This window comes from Mustela nivalis (assembly GCF_964662115.1).
Source record: "Mustela nivalis genome assembly, chromosome: 3".
In the NCBI taxonomy this organism is placed as follows: Eukaryota; Metazoa; Chordata; class Mammalia; order Carnivora; family Mustelidae; genus Mustela; species Mustela nivalis.
Genome location: NC_139022.1, coordinates 113,421,504 through 113,446,636, shown reverse-complemented (window position 1 = coordinate 113,446,636; position 25,133 = coordinate 113,421,504). Strand labels below are relative to the sequence as shown.

General features: G+C 37.2%; 1 protein-coding gene across 1 annotated transcript in view; it reads left to right on the top strand.

Moving 5' to 3' along the window:
- Positions 1 to 25,133, top strand: part of ADAMTS19 (ADAM metallopeptidase with thrombospondin type 1 motif 19) — a 255,032-nt gene that overhangs the window by 210,032 nt on the left and 19,867 nt on the right. The window contains exons 18-21 of the mRNA XM_082725818.1: positions 3,562 to 3,715; positions 14,460 to 14,595; positions 19,955 to 20,159; positions 22,805 to 22,957. Of these exons, the coding sequence (XP_082581944.1) occupies positions 3,562 to 3,715; positions 14,460 to 14,595; positions 19,955 to 20,159; positions 22,805 to 22,957 (648 nt within the window). The remainder of the gene's footprint in view (positions 1 to 3,561; positions 3,716 to 14,459; positions 14,596 to 19,954; positions 20,160 to 22,804; positions 22,958 to 25,133) is intronic.

Sequence of the window (25,133 nt, the reverse complement as noted above, 5' to 3'; positions counted from 1 at the left end):
GTTCCTGTGCTCCTCTGGACCTTGAACTTTGCAGTCCGCAGTAATGGCTCAGGAGCCTGAGGGCTGACTGCACAGCTGGCGTGTTCCCCATCCTAGTGGCAGAGTCTGAACTTCAGACACTTCAACACCTCCTTAAGTCCACACATAAAAACAACTCTAAAACACGATCAACTGACTGTTTATTTGGAGTGTGGTGTGCCACATTATTTAATATCACTGCACAATTCGAGTTGAATTTGTCTTCAATTGGAGACATCTGTGTTGCTGGTCTGGGAGCCAGAGTTCAAATCACATATCAGCCCATTTGCTTTTCCTGCTTTCTGAATGTGCCTGCAGATCACCTAGGGTTCTTATTAAAATGCACATTCTGATTCATTTGGTCTGGGAGGGACCCGAGATCTGCATTTCTAACCAGCTCCCAGTTGATGTCACTACTGTGGACCACATTTCAGATCACAGTTTTTTTATAGAACTATGTTCGTGGGCCTGATTGACAGGAATGAAGGGAGCAAAGGGAGATGCATGGGAACCTTCTGCTCCAAATATTCATCATAATGATAATACATCCCATTCGCTGAACACTGAGCCAGAGACTGTTCACGAGCATTTTGCATTCATGACAGCATTCAGTCCTCATGGAAACACTGTGTGCTGTGTATTATTATTTCTCCAGTGTATGGATTAAAAAAAAAAAAAAATCTCAGCATGAAAAAGTTAAGTAATGTGCATAGTGTCTCCCAGGAAGTTATTTAGCTGTGAATAAACCAGGTGCTAATCAGTCCTTTATGCTGCCTCTCCTGATGAAAAGCTCAGATCTAAGTGCTTTACTGCAGACAACGTGGGATCCTAAGTATACATATACTTTCAATAATTGTGTTCTTTATCTCCTCACGGTTCCTTTGGATCCTATTCCTTGATTTGAACTGGAAACTCCACTCTGTGCCTTGTGCCATCTGGAGAAAGAAAAAAAAAATGACTAAACAAACATTGTATGACCAATATTTGGCTCTTTCCATGATTGGGTCACTTATAATAACAACATTATCAACAACAATCATATTTTTAAGGATGGGGTTAGCAGAGAAGGCCTTTGGGTGACCTGCCTTATATGAATGTAACCTACATTTTTTTTTTTTTTTAATGGAACAAGATGGGAGCTCTTTATGGCGCCTTTAATTCAAAATCTTTAAACAGTATGTGAGACCTCAGTGCTGGGCCTGGGAGCCTCCTTGCTGCAGAATCCTTAATCGGACTGGTAATTACCAAGGTTTTTCCTGGAAGCATGAAGCATAATTAAAATCAGTGAACTATGTCTAAAAGAAGGCATCTATGTGACCTGGATTTATTCAGTAATCCAAGGGAAACTGCACTTCTAAGATATTTTTCGTTAATGACTATTACAGATTGAAAGCCGGTACTGAACTTTGAAAGGCAATACCTTCTGCTGCCATGTTTCACTGTGTGCCCCTCCACGGTAACACGGTCACACTTTCCTTCTTGCAGAGCTCTACTGCCAAAGTCGAATGGTTTAAGAAAGAGCTAATGATTTTGTGGCCAATATCTTTATTTGAAGTGGCGTTAGGTATTCAAGGACAATCTAAAGTTCTATCAATGAAAAGGTAGTTTTTTAAGGAAAAATAGATGTGTTTTCATTAAGTTAAAGAAGTTGGCAAATAGCTATAATTTATGTTCTTTTTATCAATTTAAAAACTATGTAATAGTCTGGTTATGTCCATAAATGAGATAAGTCAATCTCTCTCTCTTTTTTAACTTATTTAGCTGGAGGTCCCTTATAACTGGCAACATCAAATGAGATATTTAAGGCCAAAATAAGCACTGTGATGTACTTAGAATTAGTACCCCAGTATGTTATATATATGTGAATTTGAAAACTATTATTTTTATTGTTGATAGAGCTGATTTAAAGTTCCATTATATTAGTTCCCAAATCCACATATAAAAATATATATCTTAGCATTTCTGTTGATATATTGAGCAGAGTATTGAGATAAAGAAGCAAAGAAAACTAACCCTGTACTCATGTCCTGTTTTCCACACTGAGCATTAACTAAGAATTACCTGTCATTATAATTACCTTGATGGTGGGGTGCCTGGGTGGCTCAGTGGGTTAAGCCTCTGCCTTCGGCTCAGCTCATGATATCAGGGTCCTGGGATTGAGCCCCGCATCGGGCTCTTTGCTCAGTGGAGAACCTGCTTCCCCGCTTTCTGCCTCCCTTTCTACCTACTTGTGATCTCTTTCTCTGTCAAATAAATAAATAAAGTCTTAAAAAAAAAAAAAAAACTACCTTAATAGAGGTTTATGTCAAGCAAAGTTCTTTTTTTTTTTAAGATTATTTATTTATTTATTTGAGAGAGAGAGAGAGAGAATGAGAGAGAGGGGGGCGTGTTGGAGGGAGCAGACTCCCTGCCGAGCAGGGAGCCCAATGCGGAACTCAATCCCTGGATTCCAGGATCATGACCTGAGCCAAAGGCAGTTGCTTACCCAACTGAGTCACCCAGGTACCCCTCAAAGTTCTTGAACAATTTAACAGAATTTAAATCTAGATATGTTTTTATGCATGATATTGTATTACATAGATTGCTTTCCTGAATCCTCAGATTCATAGAAGTGATATAGTCCATGGCATTGTTTGACATGTTTTCTGCAAATGTGTTTATAAAGGAACATACATTCTCATTTGTTCTTTCGTTTAAAATGAATATACTTCAGGCATTATTTCTTTCACTTAAAATAGATCTGATTATTACCCATGCATGCCTAAGCTTGGCCCTGGGTACCAGGGGACAGCAAAACAAACACGGTCCCTGCTATGGGTTAGTGCATTGTGGCCCAAAGTTCAGTCATTCTCAGATACTTTTCATTGTTTATTGCATTGTGGACATATGTGTACATAACTGTACCATTGTTAAGTTAGTATTTAACAGTTCATTTGAACATAAATTTCTTTTCAAATGAAATGATCTTTCCTACAAATGGAAAATTAATAATCTTGCCAAAACTGAAAGTTAACAGTAAGCAACATGGAAAAATATCATTGTCCTCTGGTCAGTTAGATGTTCTCTACCTTCTGGAGAGTGAAGTGATTCACACAGCCTTGTATCCTCTTCCTCTACTGACACACGGACTCACTATCCATGGTGCTGTTTTATGAGTGGAAAGGCTACATTTGATGTTAGATTGTGGATTATATCTTGATGTTAGATAGGATAGATAATCCTTTTTTCTCTAGTAAAGTCATTGTCGACATGTATCATACTTTGGGAAACTGCCTGGTCCGTTCATCAACTTGAAAAACCATGACCTGGTATCTCCGACCTCATTCAGGTGGGCCATTTGTCACAATGTCTTTAGCTCAGAGGTTAAATGTGTAACTCCAGTCTTTGCAGAAGTATGTCACTTTGAAGATTCCAGTAATTTCACAATTCTACATGCACACCATGCAACAAACATTTTAAGGTATCCATATCCTTGGTATTATACTTAACATTGTCTATGCTCTCCTTTAACCTTGCTGCCTTTATCATTTTCACTTATTATAGGTGCTGCTATTTCAGGACCAGAATTATGGTCTTCACTATGAATACACTATCCCATCAGACCCTCTTCCAGAGAATCAGAGCTCAAAAGCACCTGAACCCCTTTTCATGTGGACACACACAGGCTGGGAAGATTGTGATGCCACATGTGGAGGAGGTGAGGGATTTTCTAGCATTTATCTTATCTTATCAAAACAGCAGCTATTTTCTGATTAATTCTTGATCATTAAGGCACATTTGCAACTCCTTATCTGAAATTCCAAACTCCTTAAAGGATTGGAAACTGAAAGTTTTTTGTGACAAGTGTGGTGCCTAAATGCCTGAACTGTGTATGAATTAAGTTAAAGAAAGGCCATTTACAGTTAATCACTGCATTACTTTGCATAAATATTAATGTATTGGTTTATAGGGGCTGCTCAAGGCACCACACAGTATATTTGTCCTTTTATATCTAATTTCTGTATTAACTTTTTATTTTTATAGAATCTTCAAAGTTCTAACTTCCAGATACATCTACCTACAAGAATTATAGCTCTGCAGTAAATACAAAGGTGCTATGAAAGAGTAACATCGGGCTTGCTTCTGTGCCATTTGAGTATTAGTTTGAAAAGACAGAGCACCTGAAGAAAATAATTTAATGCCCCTTGTTCCTCCATTTTGATTCTTCAAAAGTATCCATCAACTATTTTTGATAAATAGAGATGTATTCTGAAATCTCACTCAAAGATTTTAGATTTTTTTTTGTATTAGAAGTTAGCAGGTAAATAAAACCAAATTGCTTCAGCATAAAACGTGAGATTAGCAAATCATTTAATCCTGGAGTACCAGAGATTAAACCGATCATCACTTACTCTCAGAACCAGTTAGGTCAAGGCAAGATCTCAGGGCATGGGGCTCCCAGCTTGCCTTTTTATCACATATGTCAGCAGCATAGTACTTCATTTGTGTTTTGCACTTAATAACAGACTTTTTATAGCTCTTGAGTAATAACTTCCTTCTAAAATTATTTTAAAATATTTACCTATTGAAAATTATTTTTTAAATATTATATATAATATATATAAAACATATATAATATAAACTAGTTTTATAACATATATGTAACATATTGCATGTATGTATATGTTTATATTATATTGCACAATATATACATAATAGATATGCAATGTACATATATATGTTACATGTATATTATATATACAAGTTTATAATACATAAATAATATAAACAAACTAGTATATATAGTATATAATATAAATAACAATTATATAATGTATACATATATCATGTATTGTACATATACATATATACATATAATATACACATAATATATATAATATATAAGATAACAATATATAATATAAACTAGTATATATAATATATAATATAAACTCATTTATTACACATGTCTGTATATATAACAAAAACAAACTAGTTTATAGTACACATATTATATATTATATGTTTATATTATATATTTATATAATATAATATATTATATTATATATTTATGTATGATATATATTGTTTATATACATGTATAATATACACATATTTAATGTATAATATAATGTGTAAATATAATGTATGTGTATAATATGTGTATGTGTATAATATAAACTAGTTTGTACAGAAGTTTTGTTCTCTAGGCAAAGAAACTATTGATACACATACCCTAAGTGTGCTGTAGCAAAGCGGGGGAAAGAGTACACAGTAGACTAATGTTTGGGGGAGAGTGTTTGGGGAAAATGAATCAGAAAATATACAGTATAAGTAAGTAACATAGTATAAAATTGTGATGATAAAAATTAAGCAAGACTGAGAAATAAATATGGGTTGGGAGTTGGGAGAGGGTAGGTGCAGAATATAATGATCCGAAAGGTCTCAATGAGGAGACCACACTGATTTAAAATCTACAGCGAGTGCGGATGGGCACCACCTATGAGGGTAACTGGTGAGAGCAAGTCCCAGGCAAAGGCTCTGAGGCAGAGGTAAAGCAAGTAGTAAGAATGCTAGTATGACCTTCCTTTATTGAGTGATGTGAGATACCATTGGAGGATTTGAATAAAGGAGTGATTTGTTCTGGTTTTATGTTTTTAAAAGTTATTTCCATTTCTGCATTGAGAGTAGATGGAAAAAAGAGAAAAGTAGAAGTAAAGAGATCAGTTAAGAAGTTACTACCGCAGTCCAAGAAAGAGATGATTGTAGTCTGACCCCAGTGTTAGCAGAGGAGGTGGGGGAAGTGGTCAGGTTCTGTATATTTTTGAAGGTAGAACTAACAGAATATGTTGAAAGACTAGATGTGGAGTGTGAGAGAAAGAAAGATGCCAGGGATTGACTGTGATGGTTTGGGCCAAGCAACTGGTAGGATGGAGTCACCATCACCTTACCTAGGAAAGCCTGTGGGACAGCAAGATTAGGAAAGAGTTTGATTTCCAACAGAAGTTTGAGATCCCTTTTGGACATCTAAGTGTGATCAAGTATGATCTATAAGTTAAGTAGTCAAGAGAGAAGGTCAGAGATAGAAAATATATGGATGATATCTTCAAACACTGAGACTAAATCACGTCACCTAAGAAGTGAGTGAAAAGAAAGAGAAGCTACTAAAGGATTGAGCCTTGGGACACTCTACCATTTAGACGTCAGAGAGAGAAGAAACCAGCAAAGCAGATTAAAATGAGTAGCCACCAACACAGGAGAGGCAGGCAGAAGAGAATGCTTTCCTGTAAAGCAAGTGAGAAAGTGTTATAAGAAGGAAGGAATGATCATCTCCATCAAAAGCTTTAAAGTCAAAAATAATGTGGACTGAAAATTGACTATTACATTTAAATATATTTATTATATTTTAAAATGTGTTTATTGCATTTAAACACCTTTATTGTTTATTTTTAGATTTATTTATTGTATCTAAATATATTTATTAGATCTATTATATTTGAAACATAGAGGTCAATGATGACCTTGTCAAAAATAATTTTAATGAAGTTTTTGGCTCAAAAAGATTAAATGAAGTGGATTCAAAAGAAAATTGAGAGAAGGAGAGTATATGGGACACACTTCGCTCCTGAGGATATAGAGTAATTACAGCAGAAGGATGTCAAAATTACTCTAGCAGTTTAAAAAAAATGTTATCTGTCATCCTTTCCATGGTGACATTTTCAAAGGCCAGGTTTCTCTTGGGCCCCCATATTGCCAAGTGATATGGGAATCCTCTGCTTTCCTGTCTCCTCCTCTTAAGCCTCTCATACACCCTCAGAGTCCCATTCTTCACTGATGCTAGAGGCCATTTGATTTAGGGGGTCCTGCTTCACATCCTCTATCTAAATAAAAAACGAAAACACAAATGGAAACAAACACATTTAAAATGAAATTCTTGGGTGACTAGGTGGCTAGGTTGGTTAAGTGTCTGCCTTCAGCTCAGGTCCTGACTCCGGGGTCCTGAGATAGAACCCTGCATCCAGCTTACTGCTCAGTGAGCCTGCTTCTCCCTTTCCCTCTCCCTGCTGCTCCCCCTTCTTGTGCTCTCTCTCTCTCTCTGTGTCAAATAAATAAATAAAATCTTTAAAAATAAATAGACAAAATGAAAATGAAAATCCATATGGTTAGAATTTTCTTGTTAATATAACTGAGACAAGAAAGACCAGCCCCCATTCAATGGTGGGCTGTGGGGAAATGGAGTGATAAAAAGGTTGAGTTCTTGGTATAGCACTGAAAGGCAATTATTAAAATCTGTTTGTATTTAAAGTCTAGACAGGAAAATGTTTGCCCCATAAATTTTGTTTGCCTCGTTTTTTTCATGCTTTTGTAATTGCTGTCTAATAGGAGCTACATTAGAAGTAAACATACAGAATTTATCAGTCTTCATTTTGAACAAACAAATTTGGGGGATTCACATTTTTTTCCCAAAAATCACATCATTTACAACGTAGAATATGTTTTTCCAGTTGCCAAACTTTAATGAACAGAGGTTTGCTATAAATTTTTTAAGTTCCAGAGTCAGAAGGGCTTTTAGATAGTTTTAAGCATAACAGCTTAATTATTAACACAAGAAAATTTAAATGCATACAGATTCAGTGACTTCTCAAGGCCACATGCCCAGTGTGGGTAGAGGTCACGTTAGAATCCAGGACTCCTAACTTCAAATCATCTCTCCTCCTCACACCTCATACTTCCTTCAAGAGCAGCTCAGAGGCTTCATGTCATTTCTTTTCACAAAATCGGGCATGTTCCTTAGAGATCATATAAATTTTGTTTGGATTCAGAGAGATGTTTTATTTAAACTGTTTGATAAAAATTTAGATATGTCCCTATTTTTTATTTCAAATGCGTTATTTTGTAAAATAGTCCTAATTAGACACAACCTTTATATGATTTACACTTGAATAGACCTTCTCTTTCAAATCTGTTCCATTGTGTTTAGTCAACAGTTCTCAATTATCTCTGACAATGTTAATAGGGTACATACTCCTTTCAGTGCCAAAATATTTCTGGGCTTTTGGATATTATTTTCCTTTGCAGTTCATAAATAAAGCGGATGGACAGGATTTCAAGAATCGCATCACTTCTAACTTCATATTGTCCATTTTATAGCCAGAGTTTATAATCTTTCAGCATATACATGAATTAGAGGAAAGTGAGTTCAAAGCACAGAACATTGGAAACAGATTTGTACAAAATTTATATTCAACAGCAGAAAGAAGTAGTGGCACTATTTTTTTTTTAAGATTTTATTTATTTGACAGAGAGAGAGAAAGAATGAGATCACAAGTAGGCAGAGAAACAGGCAGAGGGGGAGAGGGAAGCAGGGGATGTGGGGCTTGATCCCAGGACCCTTGGATCATGACCTGAGCTGAAGGCAGAGGCTTAACCCACTGAGTTACCCAGACACCCCATATTGGCACTATTTTATTTCACAGGACTATATGAAGCAAGAGCAAATAAAATACCACACAGCAATATAAGATTTCAATGTTTGACATGTTATTTTTTGGATTCTGTTGTAAGGCATAGACTGCCTGCAATAAGTGGGAAAAAAAATTTTTTTAAAGATACCTATTGTCATGTAGCTAAATTTTTATTGTAATAATCTTTAACATCAGAATGGCAAACTCTTTTAGAATGAAAAGCCAAACTAAAGTTAATTCACTGCATTTGAATTAGTTTTATTAGTATCAGTTATTGTAAGATATGAAAAAGCCTTTCAGAAGGAATATTTTTAAATATCGAATGGAGGTTGGTGATCTTAGGAAAATTTTTCCAACAGTATAACATATGCAAGCTTTTTGGCACTGTCTTCTCACATTCTAATGATAGTTTTAGAATGATTTGAAAGGATATATATCATTCTGTATTTTAGCATTGGCCGTTTAAATTAGTCCTTTTACTTTCAAATGGCTTAAAATGTATTTGGGAAATAAATATTTATTTTGCATTGGTGTTCTAAAGCATCTAAAAACTCTTTGAAGGGATGTTTTAAATTTATCTTGGCACCTCAGAAGTATGGTTCACCGGATAAAGTTCTTTTTGACATGAAAGACCTGTTTTAAGTGATCTTGGTCTTCAGAGGCATTTAAAACTTATCATTTCATGGTATCTGAGTGTCGTGCGTTGAATAAGCATTTCACAGTACGGCATATGGTAACTGTATTACTCTGGAGTTTATTTTGAGCTGGTGAAGAAATTAGTGATATAAACCTAGAGTAAGAGCCCCAAAATTCAGTAATCTTTTTTGAAATAAATGAATAGCATGCTTCTAGGAAATCTAAATAGATACAGTTTGAAAGGGGAAGAAATAAGCCAACATCCCACATTCTTCCCTTTAGTCCAGACCCAACCAGCTGAAGACCCTCACTTTGTTGGCCTTATATTGTGATATCCTTTAGACATGGGTTTCCTTGTGCATGAAGGGATTCTAAGGAGGATCCAAGCCTTTAGATCAAGGATGAGGGGACATATCTGAGGAGGACACACCCCCTATCATTTTGCCAGCATGGTTTGTTTCCATTGTTCATTTTAAAGGCATATTGCCATTGCCTATACCATAATAAATGTTATTACCTGATGAAAATGCACCAAAATATATTTTTTCAATACTACTTTCTTTAATAAGAACATTTTTATATTAATGCAAACTCTTTATAAACTTGAGTTTTAATATGTACATAATTCATTAGCTGAAAATGCCATAGATAACTATCCCCATAATTGGTCATTTGTTTTGCAAATGATTTTCACCTTTTTAGGAAATAGTCTTGAGATGAACCTCTTAGAACACAAAGCACTTTGGCCTTGACTTACATTCTTGTACTTCACTCGTTAATTCCTTTACCAATGCCTTCTATGCATTCACTATTTCTGAGTGGCCCAATGATGAGTGCTTTCTGCTTTTAGAAGATTCACTGTTCATTTAGTAGGCATCAGCTAATAATAAAATCACTGTGCAGAGTGATATGGGAAGATGTAGAAATTATTCCAGGGATATGCATACGTGCAAAGGCACTGAGGTTTATGAGAATGTTTATTTCTAGGGTTCAAAATAGGAGGATCAAGGAATGAGAGATACTTTGGCCCTTTTTTCACTTTTTTATAGAAAGAAGTTAGTGCATGAAGATTCCTGAGTGTTATGTTAGCACTCGAGTGAAATTTGTCTTGAAAGTTATGGGATACCATTAAGCTGTTTATGTGCATGAAAATGATGAGGTCAGGTTGGGTTATATATTGGGTGTTGTAAACAATACAAAATAAAAATATTTTCACTAAAAAGGATGAAATAGTCATTTTAACATTAAACCTAAGTCCTGAGGGAAAATTTTTATAGAAATATCAAAAAAAATGGCTAAGAATTATATGGCATGCATAATTTTGGGAGACGTCCAAGTTAAAATATGTATGCTTTAAAAAAACCTGCATTTTACATATTTCTAAGAAGTGCTCAGAAAAAAGCCCGTCATTCTCATTAAAAAACAGTTACTTTGGTTTCACTTATTTGCTGGCTATTGTTAGTTTGATAGAAAATAAAGAAATACATAATTTGAGGGAAAATTATAAAGACAAATGAATATATATATAATCTTCGTCCTATAGAGGTTCAGAATTTTATTTAAAATTTGTGGTGTCCATTAAGATAGAGGGGATTTCGATGCTGTCTATTGAGACAATGAACACACTCCCAAGAACATGTTTCTTTATTTATGATGCCAGTTTGAGAAATGTGATCTACATGGCTAGAACATATTTTTATTAAAAATATCCATTTCTTGGGGTTAAATACTATCTGAGACTGGAAAAGAAGGCACCCCATCTAATATCTAGTCTTCATCAAGTATCTTCAGAAAACAACAAAAGAGTCAATACATAAAAATCACCCTTCGGGGGCGCCTGGGTGGCTCAGTGGGTTGGGCCGCTGCCTTCGGCTCAGGTCATGATCTCGGAGTCCTGGAATCGAGTCCCGCATCGGGCTCTCTGCTCAGCAGAGAGCCTGCTTCCCTCTCTCTCTGCCTGCTTCTCCATCTACTTGTGATTTCTCTCTGTCAAGTAAATAAATAAAATCTTTAAAAAAAAAAAAAAATCACCCTTCGTTTTCAGATTGTGCCCATTACTCGGTAATGAGACCAATTGCATAATGGTTATGTTCTTTTATTCCTAATTGTATTCAGAACATCGAAACTGATTTCCCCAATACTTATTTAATGGGAATGACCCTGAGGTGAAGTTAATTGCCATAAAGCAAATAATACACTGTCAACAGCATGCAGCTCCTTCTGGTTCACTCTCTACCCGTCCCTAGGTTCCACAATATTGAATGCATTGTAAATACTGCTCCTAGATGCTAGAATGGAAATTTCCTGTGTTGGCTGAAACATACAAATATATAAAAGAAAAAAGTCAAACAATAACATTTCCATATGGCTTTACAATCTAGTTGTATTTTCATAGGCATGGTGTGCCTGTAGATGGGTAATAGGTTTCGTCCCTTCAATTCTGTTGTTTTCATTCAATGAAATTTTTAAAAAGTAGAGCCAGGCTTATCCTATCAGCTAAAACATGTGTGATGTGAACTTCCTTGCTACACTGTGGATGGAGAAGTCCCAATTCACAATCATATGCCTCTCTACTTTCTTAGAACACAGGTGATTCCTGAAACAACACAGGTATCTGTGTCTCTTTTGACATATCAACACTTACACTTAAAGGATTTTTTTCAAGAGCTTAACATGTTAGCTCTAGGGTAGTAACCAAAGTTATGTATTTTCATTAAAAAATGCTGTGTAATTAGTCCTGAGTTATTCACCTCATGACTACCTATATGTTCAGCAAAACGTTTCTGGATAATGTCTGTTGGTCATTTATTTGTAGTGTAGTTGGAAGGAAAACCACTATTTAAGTTAGTTTAGGCAATTCCATCTATAATGCAAAAGAGTGTTTTATGAACTGGAAGGTGTTAAATTAGATATTAGAGCTAACATTTATATTTGATGAGAATAATGCATGTGTTAATCCTCCTTTAAAGTAGGCATCATCAGAATGTAGAAGTTGTACTGAACATCTGTTAACATTATACAGAATTTTTACAATATCTATTTAGTATGTGCATTGGGTCATAAGGGAGCCCCTGGAATGTAGGAAACTAGAAGGAAGTTAACCAAAATCCTGGTCCCAATTTTTTACACTTAAGTAACTCATTACCTCGTGAGGCTGGTTTTTCTCTGTGAAAGAATGAACATAAGCCATGTCTGTTTTTCTGCAGTTTATTTAAAAACTGAAATTGGTAGGTATTGAACACTTCTTATGCGTAAAATTTGATGCCGCACTCCTCCCCTTCTTGACCTATCAGGGGAGAACCTGGGCAGCCCCTAAGTATTTACCCCGGGCATGAAATGTGGCCTCTTTTCTGCCAGTTCCCATCAGCTTGCCTGACTGTGTGGGGTGCACAGAGCAGGCTTAGAGGACTTCCAAGTGGAGATGTTCATTTACGTAAGCAACTAGCCATAAAGTCCTACAATTCATCCGCCGTTCTCTTTGCCAATCTGGGAAAGGACCCTTTACCTACCTGGCACCCTGTTGTCTCAGTTGAGCACCCATAGAATAAGTTGCATTGCACCAGACCTGGAATTCTCCAGATAGGGCATAATTGGCCAACATTGTGCTGCCTGTGCTAGGAGATACAACTGAAGATAAAACTAAGTGGTTTCAATAACATAGTATGCAATAATCAGAGTTATGATTATTAGTTACTACACACACATGGCGAGGAAGAAAGAAAGGCGAGAAGTAGTCATTTTTTTGAAGGCTACAAATTGTCCTGGGACTGTGCCTCAGTGTTGTTGAGTGGCAAAGGAAGGAAAGGTCCTAAACCTATACCTGCTCTTCTGCCTTCTTCACCCTGTTGCTTCTTCCCATCCCCCATTCAGGTCAGAGCAGAAGATACTTAAAAACTATTCAAAGTAGCCCTCTCTCTACATTCTTTCTTTCCTTCTTCCTTGACACCAGCCTTCCCGCTCTGTTAATTAGAGGACAGAGTGACTTCTCTGCTACCAGCCCCGGCTGTGATATTTGGCACAAGCGGCATGAATACTCTGAGCTTCCTAATTATCACGGCATGGCAGTCATCGGACCCTAACTAATGGCCTTGCAGTAGAGACCCAAAAGACTTGTGATTATTTTCCTAATCCTTCATGACCCATCTGGCTTTAAAATTGTTAGTTGATTTAATTACTTCATAATGCCAATCAGTTAAATTAGATTATGAAATCTTATATAGATATTTAGACTCTTGTAGAGAAAGAGAATTAGCACATGTGTAATAGGCTCTTTAGGTGGAAGATAAAAATCTTGTCAAGTAGAGAAAGAGAATTAGCACATGTGTAATAGGCTCTTTAGGTGGAAGATAAAAATCTTGTCAAGTAAGTGTACATAAAGTACCCAGATAAAAATAAATACACCATGCAAGTCATCATTTTTACCTCCGGTAATCAGAGTTTATCCTAACAAAGTAGAAAAGCAATTTTTTTGAAATCTGATGAAAAATACCAGGAGTCCCATGGCTTTTCTTAGAGCATGTCACAATAAACAGGGAATGAGGATTTCTAGAATGTGCTGTCATGAAGGCATACAGGTTGCAAATTACAGCTTTCCACCACTTAATGCTAAAAGATGGCATAGTCCTTACTAACAAATTTAATTAATGTCTTGGCAACTTATGCTGCCACAATCCCTTGGGAATATAAAACTTGTTATTTAATTTTTTTTTTTAAGATTTATTAGTTTATATTAGAGAGAGAGCACACACGCACATGTGCCAGCTGCGGGAGGGCAGAGGGAGAGGGAATGAGACAATCTCCAGCAGATTTTGTTCTGAATGCGGAGCCTGACAAAGGGCTTGATCCCAGGACCTTGAGATCATGACCCTGCAATCAAGAGTTGGACACTTGGGGCGCCTGGGTGGCTCAGTGGGTTAAAGCCTGTGCCTTCCGGTCAGGTTATGATCCCAGGGTTCTGGGATCGAGTCCTGCATTGGGCTTTCTGCTCAGCAGCGAGCCTGCTTCCTCCCTCCCCCACCTGCCTATCTCTCTGCCTACTTGTGATCTCTGTCAAATAAATAAGTAAAATCTTTAAAAAAAGAAAAAAAAAAGAGTCAGACACTCAACCGACTGAGCCACTCAGATTCTCTGCCATTTAATTTCTAATGAGGAAAAAATAACCATTTATCTCCCTTAAGCCTAGAGATGCATTTTTATGTAAATGATAAGTAATATCTTTATTGATGTAACTTAAAATTCCTTCCGAAGTCTGAAAATTACAACAAGCCTATGCATATCCTCTAAATCATTTACATAAAGACCTATAATTTCTTTTTGTGTGTTTTTTTGTTGTTTATTTGTTTGTTTGTTTGCTCTTTACAGGAGAAAGGAAGACAACGGTGTCTTGCACAAAAATTATGAACAAAAACATCAGCATCGTGGACAGCAAGAAGTGCAAATACTTAACCAAGCCTGAGCCGCAGATTCGCAAGTGCCATGAGCAGCCATGCCAAACAAGGTAACCGTGTCCTACCCACTGTGAAAGCTCCATGTGGCCACTTATTTACTAGCATTCAAAACATACTCAAAATATTAACAAACTCACTTTTTCCTAAAGACAGTGCAAAGGAATATGTACCAAAATTCAGGGTTTTAGACAGGCAAGGTCTAGGAAAGACAGATCATTGCCTGAATGGAAAGAGAATAAAAGCAGCAAGGCAAGCTAGGATTTCCCTCCACTTTCATTGTATTCTCCACAGCGTGAAAACAACTAAGTGGGACAGATGAGGTATAATTAAAATTATGTGATAATCTGTTGGTCACTTCTTCAAAAATCTGGTTACGGGTTGAATTTAACTAGTTGTTCTCCAGTTCTTTGAAATGATGTGTTAGAACTTGCCAAGGATGATATAAACCAAAGCAGAACTGGCTCGGACCCAGTCCCTCCCAGGACACCAGGGACAGTGTCGTCCTCATGTTCCTGAGACTGCCTCCTCACTTTCTCTCCCAGAGCTCCCAGTCTGACTGCCCCATTCCTGACCTCTGTCCACTGGATTCCCATGCTGGGTCCTAGTTACAGAACAGTCAGCCGTTTTGGTCTTCTGTGACTTCCGCAATGAGTATGAGATTACAAAGTAGGCAAGAAACTCTTGAGTAGGAAGTAAGATGGGGATGCTGAGCAGCTGAAAATGGTGTAGAAAGAAGACTATGCCTTAGTAACCTGCAGAGACGAGGAACCCGAGTCTAATTTGGAAGTGAGCTAGGGGCAAGACTGCTTGGAGTGGTTCCCATCATAGGGCTCCTTGAAAATCCATGTGCTTCATATAAAAATTAATGGGCTTCAGTGGGACTGACCCCAGTGTCAAAGGTCCTAAAAGCTTTCAGAGAAAGAATAATGAAAAGAGTATGAGCCTGCATTGATTCCTCTGGAATCTAGGGTTAGGGACGTCTGTTGAGTCTTGACACTCAGAGATCTGTTTAGGCTCAGTGAGTAAGACTGTAGTATTGAGTTCCCTGGGAGCCACACAAAGACTGAGCTCCCCTCTCAATGGCTCCTGCCTTGGAATTGCAGTGGATTTGCCTGTCCTGCATCTCAGATGTGCAAAGAATCTGTAGCTTTGTGCTGGTCTGTAACTAATAGAATATTCTTTCTGATGCTCTACCACAGTGAGTAAGTATAGAGAGAGGAGGAACAAAGTTGCCAGTTGACTATATTTAAACCTTTCTGTCTTAATCTCTTTGGGAATTAGTGTCATCCAGGCTAATGCTGGGTTCTTCTGGCTTCCTGGTCCCCCCTGCCCTCCCCACCTCTGATGTAGCACTGATCCTGAGTTCCCTTTGTTTCTGGTTTATTGCAAAACTCAGTTTTTAAGCCCTTCAGATCCAGCTCATGCTATGTTAATGAGAACTTAAAAGAATTTGGAAAATCCTTTCTTCCTCTCCAATGCTGAAATTCCAAGGCTTGTTTTTCTATAGATTTGGTGTATTTAAGGTGACAAAAGCTGATTATCAACTTTTTCTTTCCTTTGTGTTCCTGCTCCAATATTCTTGCCCCTCCCAACCTCCCTGTCCTTCTAAGGAACAGGACAGAAGAATGATATGTGAAAGGATGTTCAAAAAGAGAAAAGCACATGAGCAGACTCTTAGTAATGTTATTCCCATTCCACCTACCTCGCCGTCTGCTTTTCGGCTAACTTCATAAGTAAAATGAACTAATTAAGCTTTTTTCTGAGGCGATGTAGTAATCAACAGGAAAAGTGATGTAGGGAATTATTGGTACCTGCAGTCAGACCTTTGACTCCTTTCTGTTCAGGGCTGGAGAGATTTAAAAGCAGGGTTTTGGCCTTTGCCCCATCAGCTAAAGAACCAGGATCATTTTAGTTCTTACCATTCCTAAGAATTATCTTTTTCTTTATCTCTTTTAATAGATATTAAAATGCTAATTTATCTTGTGTTAAATAATTTGCTAAAATATTTCAAAACACCATTTGTTTCATATACCATATAATTTTTCCATTTGGAGGAAAGAGCATTGCCTTTTTCTGATTTATCAGGAATCCTGGAGGAGTTGGATTTGAGGACTAGAGCATATTTGTCACTTCCTAACTTGGTCTGTAGAGGATCAGAATGTACAATACACACCATTTATTGTTCATCACTGACCTCAGCTATCTTGTGGGAAACTGCCTTGCTAATATTAGACTTGGTAAAATGAATAGTTTTGAAAGGTCACTACATTTCTGAGTGAGAAATTTTTGCAGCTGGACGCTGGATGTCTTTTTTGTTAGAGATTATTATCTTCCTTCTCTTGGAAAAGAAGTCATTATATTGCAAACCACCAAGAAGCAATGTCAGTGAGGTTAACTAAAATACTGAAAAGTAAGAAATGGACATGAGCAATTATTAGGGCTCATGGAGGAAAACTTTCTGTGACTTATTGGCATAACATAACCTTTAGTTTTCCTGCCTCTTCTTTTTCCCTACCCTAGCAAGAAACATTCTTACTTCCATTTACATGTATTGAAAAAGTCACTAAGTAGACTGATGGGACTCTATGTGCCAAATACAAAATATGTCAATGCACTAGTAAATAGCTTTGGAACAAGGAATCTTAAAGATAAGAAAATGGGATAATTCCAAATTAGATTAATTCTAAAATACAAAGGGCTTTATTGGAATATGTTTTACATTCTATGCTTATTTTTGAGGAGCTTTCACAAGGAATGGAAAAAGTAACTTTTGGGGCACCTGGATGGCTCAGTGGAGTAAGTGTCCCACTCTTGGTTTCTGTTCAGGTCAAGACCTCAGGGCCATGTGATGGAGCCTCATATTGGGCTCCATGCTCAGCTCTAAGTCTACTAGAGACTATCTTCCTGTTCCCACCCTGCTCCCCCTGGCTCATGCTTGTATGCACAAGCTCTCTCTCTCTCTCTCTCAAATAAATAAATAAATAAATGATTTTTTTAAAAAAAGAAAAAGTGACTTTTATCATCATACTGAAGATCTCTAAAGATTTATTTTATTTAAAAAAAATACGGGATTCCATGAAATTGCAAATACTTGTGGTTCCATAATAGGAGGGAAAAGTACGTTCATGGGTTTAAATTGTGCTTATAACCTGTGTATCCACATGTAGAAAGATGAATCAGAAACTAAATAAATTTGGAAGATAAATACTTTAGGAAAAATCCACCAGGGTAGGGATGCCTGGGTGGCTCAGTCCATTAAGCATCTGCCGCCGGCTCAGGTCATGATGCCAGGGTCCTGGGATCAAGTCCCACATCTGGCTCCTTGCTCAGCAGGGAGCCTGCTTCTGCCCTGCCCTCTGTCCTCCCTGTTTGTGCTCACCCTCTTGCTCTTTCTCTCTCTGGCAAATGAATAAATAAAATCTTTAAAAAAAAAATCCACTAGGGGACTGCCAAGCAAAATGGTAGATCAGCATCATACTTGATAGACCAGGGACAAGAACTTTATTAGAGGGAATACTAGAATGCAAATGTTATCAGGATTTTTTTTTTTCCTTTTCAGAAATAGAAGCATAGAATCATTTAGAATTAAGCCATTGTACAGATGAGAAAACTAGATTGTATGTGATGTGACATTCCAAACTTTGGATTATTGCCAGGAACATTTGGGCTTAAGGAAATTTGGAGAAATCGATGCTATTTCTGTAAAACATAGACACAAATACCAATTTGAGAAATGTTTAATGGCACACTATTGTATGCAATGTGTCATGGATGCAAAGAAGTATAAGACATTGATCTCTGCCTTTAAAGAGTTCATATACTAATCAGGAGAAGAAGGGCAAAGTATGTAGGGAGAATGTGAACACCTCCACTTCCCTAGGGAATATCTAACAAATGCTATGTGAGAGCCACAGGCCAGATGCCAGAGGGAAAAGGAGAACACAGTTGTTGTGGGTTGGATGGAGGAAGGGACTTGGAACTGACTGTTAAGAATCCAGGCGGTTGACACTCCCTAAACAGGTACCATGTGGTGAAAATAGAAAGAGTTTGAGGAGCAAGCTGAGCATATGGTTTCTTTTCCAAACAAATGAGAGATGAAGCTAGAGAAATGAGTTAGTATAAATTACCTATAAATATACTGTAACATACATAGTATATACTACATACTGGGTCCCTATTGTATAGCAGACAGTATAATAATAAACACTTCTACAAAGGACAAGATGGAAACTTCACAGCTGTGAGTATTGTACTGTGAATGTGCACAGCTAGTAAGGAACCCAGAATTAAGCTCAGGACTTTGTCCTGCATTGTGCTGAAATAGGATTGTGCAGGTAGTTTGGGGTAGATTTGGATTCCCCCGCTATAGGGTTGACCTAATAATGGGGAATGCAGAGAATGTTTTACTGACAAGAACCATACAGATTTCACGAGTCAATTTTCTGGCACAGGCCTTGGTTCTTCCCAAAATAAATTTGGGGAGGTGTTTAAATTAGTGGTCCTTAGGCTATATCCCAACTCATTAGAAATGAAAGTGATCGTAGATATGTACCACTGCCCTGAGGATTGTTTGAGGAAAGGATGTCCATCTAGGTGTTAAAATGCCTATGTATTGGCAGAATCACTGAATCAGTGAAATTCAAGAAAAAGATTTGGAGTTCTTGAGGACCTCTGAAATGAGGTCGCTTCGTGTTTAGTCACTGGCCTCCAGTGTCTTGATTCCATGGCCACTACATAGAAGCCAACTGGAGGAAGCTTCCATAGCTTTATCCGAAGGATATGGACCAGACCCAGGAATCTTGTTGCAAGCCATTATTGATGTACTAACGATTGCTTCCTCCAGGTAAGAGGGTCATTCTCAGGGACAGGGCTCTGTTACCTTGCTCATATCTCTGTTTGTCTCACGGTGAGGTCATCTACAGCCTCCTTGCAATTTCTGACTCTACAACCTTGTGACCCTTGGTAAGTTGCTAAAAAAATCTCCCCTTGCCTTGGTTTCCCTCTCTGTAAAAGGCCACGATAGTCGTAGCTGCTAACACTTGGAATTATTGTGAAGACTTAAAACACAAAGAACAGGAATAACTTCTGTGTGTTAGTAGTTAGGTACTTACTGGGTTTCTCAGTGTGGCCAGTGTGATAAGCTGTAACAGGAAGAGCATGGAGTATGGCGCGGACCAAATCTAAGTCTTAGAGATTTTAAGACAGAGATTCGAAATACAGAGAACTCAACATGAGAGAAAAACACATGTGTTTTAGAGAAAACTATTAAAAAACAAAAGAAAGAAAGAAGAAGAAGGGAAAAAAAAACAAGGTAAAAGTCACTGTGCAAATTTTGACTCCAGACATGACAAGATACACCATGGATTGGTATCTTTCAACCAGTTTCAGTGGTTCTTGCTTTACTTTTAGATGGATGATGACGGAATGGACCCCCTGCTCACGGACTTGTGGGAAAGGCACGCAGAGCAGACAAGTGGCATGTACCCAACAAATGAGCAACGGGACTCTGATCAGGGCCCGGGAGAGGGACTGTGCAGGACCTAAGCCTGCCTCTGCCCAGCGCTGCGAGGGCCAGGACTGCATGACCGTGTGGGAGGCAGGAGTGTGGTCTGAGGTGCGGCGCGTGCCCCCATCTCTTCCCATGTCCTTGCTGTCCTCTGACTCTCAACTTGTGTGAGGGCGTGGGCTGTTGCATGCTGAATCTTTGTGCAGAGCAGTGCAATACCAACTCTTAATTTTTCTGATAATAAAAGTCATATACAGGGCACCCGGGTGGTTCAGTCAGTTAAGCGTCTGCCTGCGGCTCAGGTCATGATCTCAGGATCCTGGGTTTGAGTCCCACTAAGGACTACCGGCTCAGTGGGGAGCTTGCTTCTCCCTCTCCCTCTGTGCTCTCTCTCTCACCCTCTCAAATAAATAAATAAAATCTTGTAAAAAATAAAGAATATACTCATTACATATAATTTTGCAAACAGAAAAAAACATTTATTCTTCATTTGGTCAATATTTTAACATAAGAACAAATTTTATGTTCATTTTAGAATGCTGCTTTTTCATTTATGTATCATGAGTACACTCTTTAGTGGGCAGAGATGTTAATACGCATTTGATTCACTCTCTATCCCTGAGCATTTAAAAGGAAAAGGAGAAAGAATGTTAATATTTAACAATCATCTCCTGTAAGCAAGTACTCTGTTTTTATTTCTTATTTAGGCTATCATTTATGTTTAGTCACCAATCCAAGAAGGTTAGTAGCTTCACCATTTTATAATACAGCCCAGAGACATTCACAGTTTACCCAAAACACTATCTGAGTGGGAGATGGGAGGTTTGAACCCAGTGCTGGCCCACTCACTGCACCGCATACCCATTAACGTGTTGTGTGGCGAGCACAGGTGTGTTCCACACCCAACTGTATGTTTCTTTTCTGTTATCATGATATATATCTGTGCATCATAATCAACACCAGTTATTACTTTGATTTTCTAGCTGCTCTGAAGCATTTTAGGTGAAGAGGTGGCCACATGCACGCATACACACACACACACACATCCTTACACACCCACACATGTGTGCAGACGCATGCACGCACAAACACAGCAGAATCATTCATATGCTTAAATCTCAGACTATAAGATAGCATGTAAAATTGACAAGTGGAAAATGCTAGTTTACAATGAGTAGCCAGTCTTTTGAAAACAAGGATAAAGTAGCTTAGGTAATAAGGTTCGGGAAAATTCTTCAATTAACCCAAACTCTCCCTCCCTCCCGCCAAAGTACATTAGCAAGTAGTGTGACTTTCTGTTGGTTTCCTTTTCTGGGCTATACCTTACTGTTTAACAGATCCTTTTTCATTGACAAAGTATACTTTTGACAACGAATGTAGTATCTAACTTTACATCAGAATCAATCAGTTGGATCTAGAGAGAAGATTCACACTAGCAAAGGAACACACCCCACCTCCAGCCAAACTATAACATTTTTTGCAAACTTTTTAGGAGGAAATAGGCCAGAAATATTCTATACAGATTTTTGACAGCAGGTGGGAGCAATAGTATGCCTCAATGCAGTCTACCAATTAAAAAAATATCTCTCATTTTTTAATTTAAAATTTGACTTTATGAAACAGGGTTAGTTCCAAGTGCAAAAAAATAAAAATAAATATTAAAATGCCAAGTTACACATGCAGTCCACTTTAAAACTCAATATATTCATACACATACACACAAATGAGACAATCACTCATTTCAGCAAAATTTATCCTATTTAAAATATCGTTAGTTCCATGCTCAGGTTGTCAAGAACACAACTGTTGGAGTTCACGTGGTTATTCATATTAGTATTCATAACTATATCATTGTTAAACATACAGCTGCAACTCTTGCTTTGGGCCTTTTTCAGATACAATTATTCAGGGAATTTTCAAGTTTTGCCTTATCTTTTATCCCTTCCCTTCTCTCCCCCTCTTCTCCCGCCCAATGTTATTTTTGGTCCCTGTGTCCAGATAGTCATGATGTGAACCTTTGTAAAACTGAGAAGCTTTACACATGTTCCATAAAAAGGAGCATAAATGAAAATGAGATGCTAAGTTGCTTCTAGAAAAAAAATAGGTGTAATATACATATGTGCTTTATATGTTATGTCACCATTGTAAGTCAGGCATCAATTATTTATGAAATGAACTAAACTATTTTTGAACTGAATTATATTTGCAATGCATATAGTCATTTAGAACAATGATTTCTAGGGGTATATAATTATGCAATGAAATACTTTCCTTTTGCTAAGATTCTCTTTTCACTTTAAGAAGAGTCTGTGAGAAATGACCCTCTAAAAAAGTTTTTTCATTTCCACAGACATTTCTTAGGGCTAAAACAGACTAAACCTTAGCAAAAATACATTTTTGAATTTTCTTCCATAACTATATGTACATATCTGATGCCAATTAAGTTTAGCATTTTACATTTTGATCACTGTGTATTATTTGTTCCTCATTAACAATCATATGTTATATTGCTCTGTGTAGTAATGGTCCTATGTTCCTGAAACTCGTTACCTCCAGCACTGTGCCCTAAGCTTCATCTGGATCCTGGTCCTGGGTGTAGCCAGGCATTTTCCTCCTCTTTATTCTTTAACCTGGTCTTTATGTGAGTGTTAGGTTTATGAGAGATGATTAGAAATATTACTTAACATAATTTAACCATTGGTCTATATCTCTAATCACCAACCTCATCCAGACTCTCTGGTGTTATCTTCTAGTGTTCGGTCAAGTGTGGCAAAGGTGTACGTCATCGGACTGTGAGGTGTACTAACCCTAGAAAGAAATGCGTCCTCTCCACCAGACCCAGGGAGGCTGAGGATTGTGAGGATTACTCGAAATGCTATGTGTGGCGAATGGGCGACTGGTCTAAGGTGAGACTAATTCTGTACATTCACAATATTAGGGGATCTATACAAAGGTATAGCTCATGAGAGATGGAGTTTACATTCCCAGGTTCACATCCTATCTGTCTTTGATCATGAGCTCTATAAAACCATTTTAAAGATCAAGTAAGATAAAAAGTATAAAGCACTGAAGACTGACACAAAGGAAGCCCTCAAAAAATACTATCTATTGTTATTTTGTTGTAAATTTTATTGATATCATTCTTTGTCAGAATATTTTTGTGTAAAGCTTATCTAATAAACAGAATACTATCAGATAAGTACATTGAAAATATAACTAAGGGAGGTTGTGACAGCATCAAACAGAGGCAGTTTCTACCTTAATATGTAAAAGGCATTCTTTTTCCCACCAATTTTGTGGTTGTGTATAGGAGAAATGGAAAGGAACAGCATTCTTGGAGTCCTTTGCTCAAATCAAGTAGACACAATTCATATGGCAGGGAAACTAAGTTTAATTTTGTGATGATAGTAATATTTAAATTTATGAATAAAGTAGAGCCTCATATATAAGTGAACCATAGAAAACAGCTCCTCTATTCATTCTACATAAAGTATTAATAAATCCTATGTTTTAAAATAAAATTCTGATCATTTTGGGGTGAAAACAGCTCCCAGATATGCATCTTCAAAAATGTAAGTATTAATTAAATAATCCCCTGTGCCTTGCTGCATCCAGCTGTGATATTATATACCTATTATCATGGAATCATAAAATTCTAAGGCTTAGAAGAGACATAATAAATCCTCTCTTCCTTCCCTTTATTTGATATATGAAGAAACAAGTGGTAGTCGCTGAGGCATGCTAAGGAGTATGGTGGCTTTTCATAAAGAATCCTAAAGGCCATTCTGGAAGAAATCTTCCCAATGTGTAACACACTGGTTAAGCAGTTTGTGTAATGTTGCCCCAAAAGAAGTTCCTGACACTGAATATCTATTTTCTCGTGATTACTGGTGCCTTTCCTCTCTAAAAATGTTTGCATATCAGCATCACATGTTCTTGTAACCTGTATTCTCCTTTCAAAGACCTACAACATTTAAAGTTCTCATTGGGACTCTTTCAAAGGTGCATTTGTAAAAAATGTAAATCCATCCCTCCCTACAGAATTAGGAAATACCCAGCCCAGTCCATGCAGCTCTGAACTGGTGAACCTCAGAAGGGAAACCTCACACTTAAAAGGAAACAACTTTTAGGGGATAGAGAATTCCAAATTAACCACAAACTATTTTATTTTCAGGGTTAACGTTTTCCTAATTCTAAAAGAGGGAAATACAGTGGGAAGATAGGGGCAAGACCGTGGCTTGGAAGTCAAGACAGGAAGGGCATAGTTTGGACAGATGGACCAATTGGTCAAGCTACTGAATATATTTGTATCTTTGTTTCCCTATGAATGAAGTAAGGAAAATAGACAACACCATTGTTTTCAAGTTATGTGTATATTAACTCTTTCTTCAGCACTGAAGGTATAAAACAGGGCAAGGGAATGAAAGTCCTAGTTGGAGGGATGCGGGGGAAGACCACCCACTGCTTTCTTCTCACTGTAGTCACTCCACATTTATTTATTTTGGCTAGTGAAATTGAGGTGTTTTCCTGAAGTATAACAGTTATTTTTCTAAGAAAAAGTTTAAAAACCTCTAGAATAGATAAGCTGTACTTTTCCAGCTTTATTAATTAATAGGGATAGTGAGGAGTAGCTGGATGGCTCAGACGGTTGGGCGTCTGACTTGGTTTTGGCTCAGGTCAAGATCTCAGGGTGGTGGGGTCTTAAAAAAAAAAAAGGAAATATTTTAACTCATAAGTGTTAACCTCTAGTTACCTATAAAAAAGAAAAATTGTAATTTCAAAGAAGAGAAGATCTAGTTTTTGTTATAATTTATGACACAGAACCATAAGCTCCTTTGTTGCTGCATATGGAAATATGGCTAGCAAATCCTATTTGCATCACATGTTCTATTGCTATTGACTAATAAATGTGCCTATTCTGTGGCCGCTGGTTAAATCTTAAGCAAAGTCAAAATTAACTGGGGAGATCATAAAAAACATAACTTTTTGCTTTTTGTGCTAAGCCTGAAAAAAAATGTTTTTTTCCAATTTACCAGAGTAATATATGTGTCCCTTTTTTAAGTGTACTTAGATTGAATTACT